The sequence below is a fragment of the Echinops telfairi genome, unplaced genomic scaffold (genome assembly GCF_000313985.2).
Source record: "Echinops telfairi isolate 266 unplaced genomic scaffold, ASM31398v2 ScPeMD7_7465;HRSCAF=8503, whole genome shotgun sequence".
Taxonomy (NCBI): domain Eukaryota; kingdom Metazoa; phylum Chordata; class Mammalia; order Afrosoricida; family Tenrecidae; genus Echinops; species Echinops telfairi.
This window is the reverse complement of record NW_022111365.1, coordinates 7,118,900-7,130,634: the sequence shown is the minus strand read 5'-3', so window position 1 is coordinate 7,130,634 and position 11,735 is coordinate 7,118,900. Positions and strand designations below refer to the sequence as shown.

Below are 11,735 nucleotides of genomic sequence, written 5' to 3'. Positions count from 1 at the left end.
AAATCTTGTGGATCCACGTGGCCTCTCCAACTCCATGTCTCTAGCTGCCATCAGCCTGTGTCCATGTGGCTTCTCAACAAGAATGTCTCACAGGGTCTGAGCATGCTATTTATCTTCTTAGCACCGCCAAGTGAGGTCATCAAGCTGCCACCTGATTGATGGGCTAAACTCCACCCCTTCATTCTTAATCTTCTCAAATTGACAAGTCATTCTGGATCCCCCTTCGGTGGGTGATGACACCAGGTTACTATTATTATTTAAAAGAATCACAGTGTTCTTTTATTCTATTTATTAACTAGTTTGAGTCAGAAACTATACATATTATTCTGTTTATTCCTTGCCATAACCCAAAGAGATCAATATTATGATGATGATTTTTCACGTGAAGAAGCTGAGAGAAAGAAATTAAAAAACTAGCAAGTGGTAGAGCCTTGGTTCATTTTCTAGATTGCATTTTCTAATCCATTAGAGTTGTTCTTAGCTGCTCCTGAGTTGACCCCCAACTCATGGTGACCCCATGCAAAGCTAGATCCGACTGTTGTAATCCACAGGGCTGTTATCAGCTGAGTTTTCAAAAGTCAGTTACCAGGCCTTTCTTCATAGTCTCATAGTCTGGAAGCTCTGCTGAAACTTACCATATATACTCGTGTATAAGCCGAGCATTTTAGCACATTTTTAATGCAGCTTTTGTGGTAAAGTTAGGTGCCTAGGCTGATATTTGGGTTGGCTTATACTCGAGGTACATATGGTATTCAACATCATAGCTGAAACCTTCACTGACAAACCAATGATGGCTGCACTGGGTTGGCTTAGCTGAGAATTAAGGATGGGAATCAAACCCCAGTCTTCCATATGGAAAACGAGCATGCTACACCTGAATCACCAATGCACCTGATTCTATAGAGTTGTTGTTAGATGTTGCCTCGTTAGTTCCAGCTCACAGAAACCTGTGTACAACAAAACAAATCAATGTCTGGTGCTGTATCATCCTATAGTATAGAGTAAAGGTCAAAAATGTACTTTGGGCTCAGACATACAAGGGTTTGAATCCTAAGTCTAGAACCAGGTAGGTTTCTAAACATTCTAAAGTTTAGAATGTTTAGAATATAAACCTTAGTTTCATTATTCGTAAACAAGAGTAACAATTAGCAATCGCACTGTAGCTTTATTGTACAAATAAAATAATGCTTATAAAAGCATTGTTTTACTATGTTACTTAAAATGCTGCTTATAAAAACATTGTTTTACTGTGTTACTGAGACTGGAATAAGGTAAGTGCTGAAGAGGTGGCTATTGTCAGAGTTCCTTTAATCTTCTGGAAGGCGCATCATGCAAAGGACCTCTTGCTCTGTCTTTACCAAACGTTCCTTTGTCCTTCTTTAGAGTGAAATGTTTTCTCTGCCCCTTCTCCCAAATTACCTCCTCTTTTCTGTACTCCATTCATCCTGGGGATCAATGGAAAAGAGAGGCAGCCAAAAATCCGTTTTTAGGCTTCTCTCCCCATAACTACCCTGATTCCAACGCAGGGAAGGGACTGTCCTGCCAACTCTTCTCCACCACCTTCCAAGGAATGCCTGTCTATTCTTCAAACCCACCATCCAGTCAGCTCCAAAGTTCCCCTGATAGGGGGCCCATCGTTCACTCAGGGCTATCTGGTTTTCTTGTGTCCCACCCACCCACCCCACTGTGCACGTTCTTTCCTGACCTGGGAGTACAACTGTCAGTCCACCTGGCCCTGCCTGCCGCCATCCAGAGATACTTAACATGCACTGCCCTTCGAGGAGACTGGTGCTCTAGTGTCTCCAGGGCCCCATCCCTAGCTTATCCCTTGGGAGTCTCCTAGGAATTTAGCTCTGTCACCCCAGAAGAACCTTCCTGCCTTGCCCCCAGGAAAGCGACTGCTCCAAACTCGATGACATTTTAGACATCCCATTGGACGACCCGGGTGCTAATGCGGCTGCAGTGCTAATGCGGCTGCAGGGCAAATTCAAGGGAGCTTCTGGGCTACATGGCTCAGAAGAAGATAAAGAGTGGAGAGCATGGCTGTTAGGGTCCTGGCACCGGGTTGCCGGGAGGATCAGGGGGCTCTGGGGAGGAGCAGGCTGCAGTCCCAGCGGAGACTAAGCCAGGTAAGGTGGAGGGAGGAGGACCCAGCACCCAGCACCTGCTGACAGTGAACCTTACCCCCCCAACCCCCCCAAGGAGCAGGGATGACTAAGGGCGAGCTGGTGGGGGCAGAGTGGATGTGAGAGAAACTAAGAGGGAGAGAGGTGGAAAACCCAAGGAGGTTAAGGTGGGTGATGGGGGGTGATGGGGAGACTGCAGACCCTGTGGTTTCCAAGCGCGCCTCACCTGCTTTTCTCTCTAATTCTCCCTTTCTGCGCACCCGGACCAAAGAAGAACTAAGCATTTTCGAAGGTAAAATTATAACCCCCAAGTGGCAGGGTAGAACTCTGCATAGGAGAAAAGCCCCCCATCCTGCAGCCCGTTCCCTTGGCCTACCCTGGCCTACATCCTCTCAGTTTAGAAGAATGTACCCCTGCGCCTGAAGGTTCCATGGTGAACCGAGTCGCCGAGGCGGTCACGGGGCACCACGCCTGGCCTGATGCAGACGCACCGCCATCCCCATCTGGCTGTACAAACCCAGCCGAAGGCCACAAACACACTGCGGTGTACACATGTACCTGCCACACAGCTCGATGCAGCTCAGTGGGGAGTTCTGGGTGACTGGGTCCCCCCCGCAGACACTCCCCTCTCTGGTGTCCTGGCTCAAGAAGGTAAATGGTGGTGGAGGCGGGGAGGGACTCTAAGAGGAGGCACCTGGAGAGGGCAGGTTCTCAAGACCTTCTGTCTCCTCAGTTTCCGAGGAGAGATGGATGCCTTGCCCATTAATAGTGACAAGACTCACCGGCAGTGTTTGTGATCCCCTCTTTTCCACCAACCCAACAGCTTCAGGAGCTGCCTGCCACCTGACCTAGACTCTTTCCAGGCAGGCTCCTTCGCGGAGTCGCCAAGCCTGACCCCCTTTAGTTAGCTCTCCTGTTTAGTACTGCCCCGTTTGCCCTGGCTCCCTGCTCTGGGTCCTGCCCTCCAGTGCCCCATGCTGTCCTTGGCTCCTGCTGCTCCCCCTTGGTCCAGCATGTGGCTCTGCCTTCACTGCCCAGGGGTGCTATCCCTGAGCAAGTGGTGCCCCAAGTGCTCCCTTAACAAAGAGAGCAGCTTCCTTAACAACAACAAAAAAAACCTTTGTTCTGTAAGCCCCTAAAGTGGGCACCCATTTCTCCTTGCTGGCTCTGCCCAAACCCAGCCTCAGGGATTTTTATCCATGCCCAGGAGAGAAGAGAGTTTTATGGTGTCTGAAAGCCCCTGTGCTGATTCAAAAAGTAGTCCTTGTTTCACACCCCAGTTCCACTCCTGCCTGAAATCTGCCCTCCCTTCTACACAAAGCAACCTGAGAGCCAGCTCCCCGGCTCTCAGTTTAAGCAAAGTCCAGGGGTGAGGGTGCATGATGGTGGGGAGAGGCTCGGCCCTGGCTCCTGGTGCTCAGACTGGAAGGTTTTTAATGTTGCTGGTGCATGTAACCCTGCTGGGCTGGAATGTGAACAATAAAGAGGAATGTTCCAGTGTTCAGAGGGTGCCAGGTGGGAGTAAGTCTGGGTGCTAGCAGCCAGTGCTTGGAGCTCAAACTTGTCACCTCTACCTGGGCCAAAAAGCTGGAGTAGGGTGGGGGTAGAGGCGGGGATGGGGATGTCATGAGGGGGGAGGGGGCAGGAAGGGGCCAACCAGGTATAAATTCTGACTAGTTCCACTCAAATCCCCTGCCTACAGTAACAGTTCTTGCACTCCAAGCCCTTTCCTACTTGCACTTTCTGGCTACAGGAATTCTTAAGAGACCTGCAGAATGAAGAGGGAGACCAAGGTACACAAAGGCTTTTATTAACATCCCACCTAATCTCTTCCCTCCTCCAGGGATTAGGAGGGAAGGGAATTCACACTACCATAGAGAGCTTGGGCCTGGTGGTTAACACAGTGCTGCTGGCAGATGGGGAGCTCTCCTGGAACCCACTGCTAGCATCTTCCTTGGAAGAAGTCTGCTCAGAAACCCAAGGAGCAATGGCATCCTCCCTGAAGGACAGAAGCTAATTGTTAGTGAAGGTCAGCTCTGCCGCCTCCCTCAGAAGGCTCTGGCCTTTCAGTGTTCCTGTGCTTGAAAATCATCCCTGGGCTTGCTTATCATGAAGCGTTCAGTGTCCCCTCACTCCCCCAAACCGCACACACAGACCCAGATTCTGCTTTAGTAGGGATAGCATGCGTCCTGGAAGTCAAAATGTTTGACAAGCTCCCAGTGATTTCTGCCTCGGCCACTTGAGGACCAAACTTGGTGAGTCCCTGTTTGGGTTCCCAAGCTGCACCCCAGAACTAAGAGCTTAAGTGGATAATGGAGGCTACTTCTGTGTCTCATTTCCGTACTGCCACCCACAAAGGAATGAAATTCATTTGAGCTCAGGACAAATTCAGCTCCTTGCATCCATTACCTGCTACCTGTCCTGGGTTAGTGATGTATATAAAACTGCAAAGAAAATGGTCTACGTGTGAAGAAGGGCGGGCAGTCCTGAAAAGAGAGTCCAACCTGCCCCTGTCTGAGAACAAATCCCTTTGCCCTGTTACCCTGCTCAACCGGCCTTGCCTACACACTCATGCTGCTGAAACACCACCATCAAACCCCAGGGTTGGGCAGTGCTCGCTTGCCCTCAACATTCCTGAAGACCTCTGTTTGAGGGCAGAAGAGACCTACTTAATCCGACCCCTGTCCTCTCTTTCTGTCCCCCTAGCCCTCTACTTAACGAAGTTTACTAACCCGTACGATTCCTTGGGTCTCGCCTTCCTTTCCTTCCAGGACCTGGTCAGACAAAACACAGCAACTGACAGGAATGACACACTCAGGAGCACCCCAATCAGAGCCCCAGCTACTCGGTCTCTGGAGATGTCTAAGGAAACACAAGACTCACACTGCCAAGCCCTGCTTGGCCCCTCTTCAAACAGCCCCGCATACCCCCCCCACCCCCACCCAATCCAAGCCTGCCACTATGGCTTCTGCCCACACTTCCCTACCAGTCACAGAGAGAGTCAGTTCACAGAATGCACTGCCCAGCTGGTCGGTGGCCACACAGCCATAGGTGCCAGAAGACGTCAGAGAAGGATTGGTGAGAATGAGTCGGCCAGCCACTTCATCTAGAACGTGATGAAGAAATAGCCCTTCGCTCACTCAGTGAACAATGAACATCTACTACCTCTAAAGAACACTTCATTGAATTCTTTACGAAATCCTCCCAGGAAGCAATTAACCTCATTTTACTGGTGAGGAAATTTGCTCAGAGAAAGGAAATCATTTTTCAAGGTGACCCAGACACAAAGTGTCAAAGGCAGTGCAACCTCTGGGGTTAATCTCCCCTCCCTACACATCCGTATTTGGGGGGAGGGAGGGTGTTACTGCATTCACATGAAAGGTTAAGAAACTTACAGTGGAGTTGGGAATGGGGTTGATGGGAGTAAAAGACTTGATGGCTAAAATCTGTAGCCCTCCTCCACGCACCAACCCCCCCCCCACACACCTGGGTATTTCTAAATGGACCCAAAGATTTCCTAAATCCTTACCTTTGCTTTAGTAGACAGAGCACAATACTGGGAAGAGGAGGAGGGACATGAGTGGGCCCTGGGGTGATAAAGGGATTTGCTGTGTCTGAGACACAATGGCGAGAAAGGGCAACTGGAACGAACATCAGCAACATAAGAGCCAAAGCTAATCACACAAGTATGGTTCCTTTAATGATTAAAAATGGCCATGCCACAGCCTCAGGTTCCATTCTGGAAAGTCTGAAAAGGATTCAGGATCCTAAAAATATGAAACAGATTCCCAAAAGAAAACAAGTGGGAATCATCTGAATGCTCCCTGCCCTCTATTCTACAAGGATGTCAGGTATACATTTAGACTGAGAGATACTCCCAGATCCACCAGCCACAGAGTACAGGAATACAAGACAGGGAAGAACAAGAAGCCTCGGAAGAGGAAGGGAAAGGCTCAAAATGGGTTGTCTCATATTCCAGATCATATGTCTGTGTTTGTGGACCAAAGGAACCTACTTAATCCAAACCCTTTCTGTACCCTCTAGCTCCCTGCGCTTTCCAAAGTTCACTCCCCCCGTTTGTTTCCTTGGGTCTCTTGGGAAATTCTGATGGTTAGGAAATTCTTCCCCATGATGAGCCTAAATCGGTGTTGATTTATTGATCTGCACATTGGTCTCAGTCCCTGGCGTCTTTGCCCACCAAAGGGGCTCTGATGGCATAGTGGTTAGGTTTTGGGCTGCTAATCCAAAGGTCAGTAGTTCTAAATCACCAGCTGCACTGCAGAAGAAAGACAAGGCTTTCTATATCTACAAAGTGGGTGTGTGGAGTTTAGATGCCCTAATTGCCCACATCTTGATGGCCTGGGTCCTTACCTTGCATCATGCTCTGAGGAGAATGTGTAGGAGAAGATCCAAGATGCAACCAGTTGTACACAGGCTTGGGTGCTCCCTTGGAAGAGCTGCAGTGTAGTGCAACAGAGCCTCCCACAGAGGTTTGGCCACTCAGAGTGCAGGAGGGGCTACTGGGGGGCACTGCAATGGGAATCATAGAAAGCACCTTAGCTGTCTTCTAACCCAGACTCCAGTAATTGCTGAAATCCCTGTTTCAATACCCCTGCCAAACTGTGCTCCATTTCTGTTCAGACAGGCATCCGAAGGAGACACTAACAGGTCAGAGGTTCAAGTGCAAGTGTAGTCCAGAGAAGCCTGCAATAATGACCTGAGAACATACACCCCCAAAATCAATCACTGAAAACAGTAAAGAGCATAGTTCTACGTGGGGATTCCACATGGGGATTCCCTGAGATGCAAGTGATAAGATTTGTTGTTGATGTTGTCTTCTAGAATACTCTATTTCAAGGAAGTGATTTCCACTTTTGGAAATTCTGTTAGACAATTCTTCCTCCTCTTGAACCAAAACCTGTGTTAATGTATTATCTGCCTATTGGTCCCCATTCCTGTCCTCTTTGCCCATCAAAGGGGCTCTGATGGCAGAGTGGTTAGGTGTTGGGCTGCTAATCTCAAGGTCAGCAGTTCTAAACCACCACCTGCACCATAGGAGAAAGAGGAGACTTTCTGCTTCTACAAAGAGTTACAGTCTTGGAATCCCACAGGGGCAGTTCTGCCCTGCCCTACAGGGTCACTCTGAGTCAGAATTGACTCCATGGCAGAGAGTTGGTTTCTGGTGCCCACCAAGAGAGATGAAAATCGGTACTACACACCAGCCCTCCAAAGATCTGAATACAGCTGCATATTACACCTCCTTGCTCACCTCTAAGTAGGTTCTAGTTTGGGGTTAGATGGAAGTTTTAAGAGTGAATAGTAAAGGTGATACCAACAAACAGATATGGGGTTCATATTCCTTTATGGCCACACCCCTTTTCTACCATTTATCTTGGTGCTGGACAGAATCTGAGCGGTGAATGGGAGGTTCCTGTGACATGGATGATACCCTTAGAGGCCAGACTTTCTCTCTGAGACCCTTTGTTTCCCAGGTCTGAGGGCAGAGGCACTCTCTGTGCAGGGTGTAACTAAATTATGACCAACTAGATTAGAAGAGTTTGAAAGGGGGCATTGCCATTCCAATGGAATCCCAGGGGGACTTTAGGCTCAGGCTTGGATTCAGGATATGGGGAGATTTAAGTGGGCCAGAGAAACCTTTCAAAGTGCATAGGTGACTATTGGAACCCCAGCTCACCTTACTCAGCACAGTAAAGTTAATTAGCCCCAACCCATTGGTGTAGAAATCTGGTGGGTTGTTAACTTGGCAGAGGTAGGTTTCAGTGTCTGAGGGGTGGGCCTCACTCAATTTCAGGGTGGCCCCTCAATTTCAGGGTGGCCCCACACTGTGTGTGGGGGTGGGTGGGAGGGGTTCTGAAGCAGGCTGGCCCACTTTGCCTTAGAACCAACCGGATATAGATGACCATCGGTGAAGTACAGGATCTGTGAAGAGGCAGATGAAACAATTGTGCCTTCCTGCTTCTCAGTGCAACCCCTCTAACGGTTGGGAAGACACCCCCTCTCTCACCTCACCTCCCATATGCCATCCCCCCCACCCCAGCCCCCACTGCCACTTCGCACCCCTAGCCGTTGCTCTGAGCTCACAGGATGAGAAATAGAGATGGGTGTTCCAGGCAGCACAATGCTCCACTCCAAGGCAAAGTTGTCCCCCACAGAAGTGCTGTAGCTGCAAGTCAACTCAGCAGTCGTGCCCACGGGCATGCTCAGTGGCTCAGCAGGCACCTTCACCTCCAAGGCCAGCCCAGGGACTGGGGACACAGAGGTAGCCCTCAGAAGATGCATGCAAAGGGACGGGTGAGGGCAGAGGCCAGAACAAGGTCCTGGTAATGTTGGGGGTCCAATCTATTATGTGACTCCCACAACAGAGGTTGGGAGTCGCACCTGAAGAGTGTAAACCCCTGCCTTGAATCTCCTCTCCCTTCTCCAAACCAAAGATTTAAAGCTGGAAGGAGCTTGGCCAGGTTGTCCTGGGTGAAAGGAGCTGAGCCAGGTGAGGGTGTGTTTGTAGGGCAAGGAAAACAACAGCACTGTGTGATTAAGCCAGGGGTCTGAGAGGCCACTTCGTCTACCCTGCTCCCATGCCCTCCCCTCTGGACTCTCCTCTACTGCTCCAGACCTCAGTGCTACAGAGGGCTGACTACGCTGGCCTGAAGTGGCTCAGAAAAGTGAGCTCTCTGGTCCCAGTTCTAGGTGGTTCTGCCCCAGCTCCTCTCCTTACCACTGATGGCAACGAAGCCCAGCAGAGCACCACATAGGAAAGGCCCAGGTAAAGGGGTCATGGCTCAGAGAGACCTGCCTTCTAGTCCTCTGTTGTTCTGTCTGCCTGCAAAGGTCTGGATCTAGGAAGGGACCACCCAAAGAGCAGCAGCATTTTGCTGGTCGGGAGTGAGATTGGCTATATCAGAGTGAACAAGGGGAGAGGCCGGAACTCTCAGGAAAGGAAACCCTCCTCCTTCGTTGAAACCCACTCAGACTCGGCTTCTTCTTTGCCTCCTTTCTCTTCCCCCAGTTTCTGAAGCTGCCAGGCCCTGGAGAGGGGGGTTGGGCTTAGGGTGGGCACCCAGATGGGAAAGGATCACAACTGGAGATCAGGAGGGAAAGTAACACCGAGAAAGGAAGGAAGGAGCATCCTTGAGCTACAGCAGAAAGGGCACCAATCATCCCCTCGCGTTTCAGAGTCGGCCCCAAAGAGCAGCCACACAATCTTCTTTCTGAAACCCCGAAACCCCATGGAGACATGCTTCCTCTCTCTCTCTCTCTCTCCTTTTATTAATTTCTCTTGCCGCACGACTCTTAACACATGTTGGGTTGCCATGAGTTGGAACTGACAACAGAATACCAACTCTGTTCCTCCGTCTCTCCCCTTAGTCCAGCAAATAATCCCTGTAAAGAGGTGAGGAAAGCAATCCTGAGTTGGTGAGCACGGCCGAGGCTGCGTGCCGGAGCCTTCTGGGTAGACAGGCTGGGTAGTCGCCTAGGATGCGTCTTCCTTCATCTCAATTTCTGGGAAACCCAAGCTTGAAAAGGTCATTGGGTTCTCACTTTTTATACATGCACAGTTTGTCTTTATTGATGTTTACAAAAGCAAAATGACATTTCAAGTTAGTTTTTAAAAAAATATCTTCCCTATCCCCTGCCTACAAAAAACCAAGCAAGCCAGCAGGACCATTTAGATGAATTAATGCCAGAAACTGGATGAGGGCAGAGGATGACGTTAGGTAGGGATGACGGACAAAGAGGGGAGCCTAGAGGAGCCACTGACTGGCAATTCCCACAAAGGCCTTGGGGAGTAGCCAGTCTTATTAGCACTCAGCTGTGTATATTGGGTGGGATGGAGAGGGAGGAGGGTCTTGCAAACACCAGGCCCACTGTCTCTGTTCCTTCTACTTCCTAGAATTTAGCTTCTCATGATTCTCAATTTTCTCATAAAGATAAGGGGGAGCAGAGGATTGTTGATCTGGAATGTGTCGCTCTCCCAGAATTGACCTCTGTCCTAGGAGAGACCCTCTAGAAAGGAGAGAAACCAGAAGGAGTGGGGGGGCCATCACACCAGAGACCCAGCATGGTTCTGGGCAGGCATTATGACAGCCACAGCTCCCATGCGACCCAGAGCAGAGGAAGAAACTCTGCCAGGGCTTGGTGACCCTGCCTGAAGATGGGCTTCCTCTGTTCTAGGCAGCCTTGGTGAGGGCAGGGCCTGGGTAGACAGACTGGGCGTGGGAGTTAGTGTGCCCGGCCTGGGAGGGCCGTGGGGTGGTCGGAGGGCTCGTGCTGAGGTGACAGAGGAAAGGGTTCCATTCTTGGAGAGTGTATCTGAACCCTTGGGCCAGGGCAGGGTCCTGGGCGCGGTGGCATCCTCCCTAAATGTAAATAAGTAAGAGGTCAGAAAGTGCATGGCTTTGACAGACAGACATGCTTTGTCTTACCCATCCCACCCCCAACCCACTTCAACCCTCCTCCCCCTCCTCCTCAAAGTCTGCCCAGAGGAATTAAACAGAAACCTTCCCATGAGATGGCAGCTGCCTGAACTCCTAGGCTCTGTAAGAGGAGCTAGGAACACCCTCATTGTGGTAAAGACCAGGGACACTTACTTGATATCATGAGCTGGCTCCTATAGGCCATGATTCCAGCGTTGGTACAAAAGGACCAACCCGGCCAGCAGGCCTAATCCAATCAGCGTGCCCACAACAGCTCCAGCAACCACTGCAGGCCCAGGCCCTGCAAAAGCCTTGGTGTCAGCGAGGATAACCAGCAGGTCCCATCTGTCTCCATCCAGCTCTAACACTCTCTCTATTGTTATCATCTCTCTACTTCCATGTAAACATGGAGGCAGCTGGTCATTCAGAACATGGTGAGTGGCCATTTGTACCCAACTTTTATATAAACTCTGTCCTGTGAGAATCAGTGGACCCAGAAAACAGGTCACCCCTATTCTCCTGTAGCACCACCCCCACCACCATTGAACAGTATCTTATCCACACTTGCCCCTCACTGACCTGTGCACACTTCCAGGGTGATATTGCACTGGGCACTGCCAGCAATATTGTGGGCTTTGCAGATGTAGACTCCGGACACGGAAGTGGACAGGCTTGTTAGTCTTAAGGACCCACGAATGGGATCTGTAGACATAATTTGAATAACTTAGCTCTCGGGCTAGAAATCATCTTTAAGCCCTGCTCTCCTCACACCCTCCCCTCACCCCCTGGCCCCTTGTCCCTGCGCAAAAAACCCTGCCCCTCCTCCAGAATGTAGTTTTTTAACCTCTCTGGGCCGTTCTTTCATGTACGGCATGGGTGGAACAACTTCTACTTTTAACTGCAAAACGCTAGCTCAGTATCCCTTTCTATGTGCACTCCTCAGTCCCTGCCAGGTGATGTCTGAAAGGAGCTAAAGAAATGGTGCAAGGAAAAATCAGAACACACTTTCTTAAAGCTTTTATTTATGGGAGGCAGTGCGGTAATAAGAAAGAAGACCTGATGGGTTGCAGAAAGACCGTGTGACTTTCAGCAAGTGACCTGAGATCTCTAGCTCTCCATTTCTTCGCGTGTAAAGGGAGTACTCTGACCTCTCTGATGGTATTGGAAGGATGAC

At 50.0% G+C, this 11,735-nt stretch overlaps 2 protein-coding genes across 2 annotated transcripts in view; both read right to left on the bottom strand.

The window, feature by feature from the left end:
- Positions 1-3,904: 3,904 nt before the first annotated feature.
- VSIG2 (V-set and immunoglobulin domain containing 2) lies at positions 3,905-9,267 on the bottom strand. Its single transcript, XM_004714153.3, is given in 8 exon segments — positions 3,905-4,139; positions 4,855-4,988; positions 5,113-5,232; positions 6,498-6,656; positions 7,827-7,989; positions 7,992-8,066; positions 8,229-8,392; positions 8,863-9,267. Coding segments are annotated over 8 exon segments (1,026 nt in total). The 5' UTR covers positions 8,924-9,267; the 3' UTR covers positions 3,905-3,989.
- Positions 9,268-9,682: 415 nt separating this feature from the next.
- Positions 9,683-11,735, bottom strand: part of ESAM (endothelial cell adhesion molecule) — a 10,278-nt gene continuing 8,225 nt past the window's right edge. The window contains exons 5-7 of the mRNA XM_004714178.2: positions 11,141-11,263; positions 10,736-10,862; positions 9,683-10,504 (exon numbers count right to left, since the gene is read on the bottom strand). Coding sequence (XP_004714235.2) covers positions 10,756-10,862; positions 11,141-11,263 — 230 coding nt within the window. The 3' untranslated portion in view covers positions 9,683-10,504; positions 10,736-10,755. The remainder of the gene's footprint in view (positions 10,505-10,735; positions 10,863-11,140; positions 11,264-11,735) is intronic.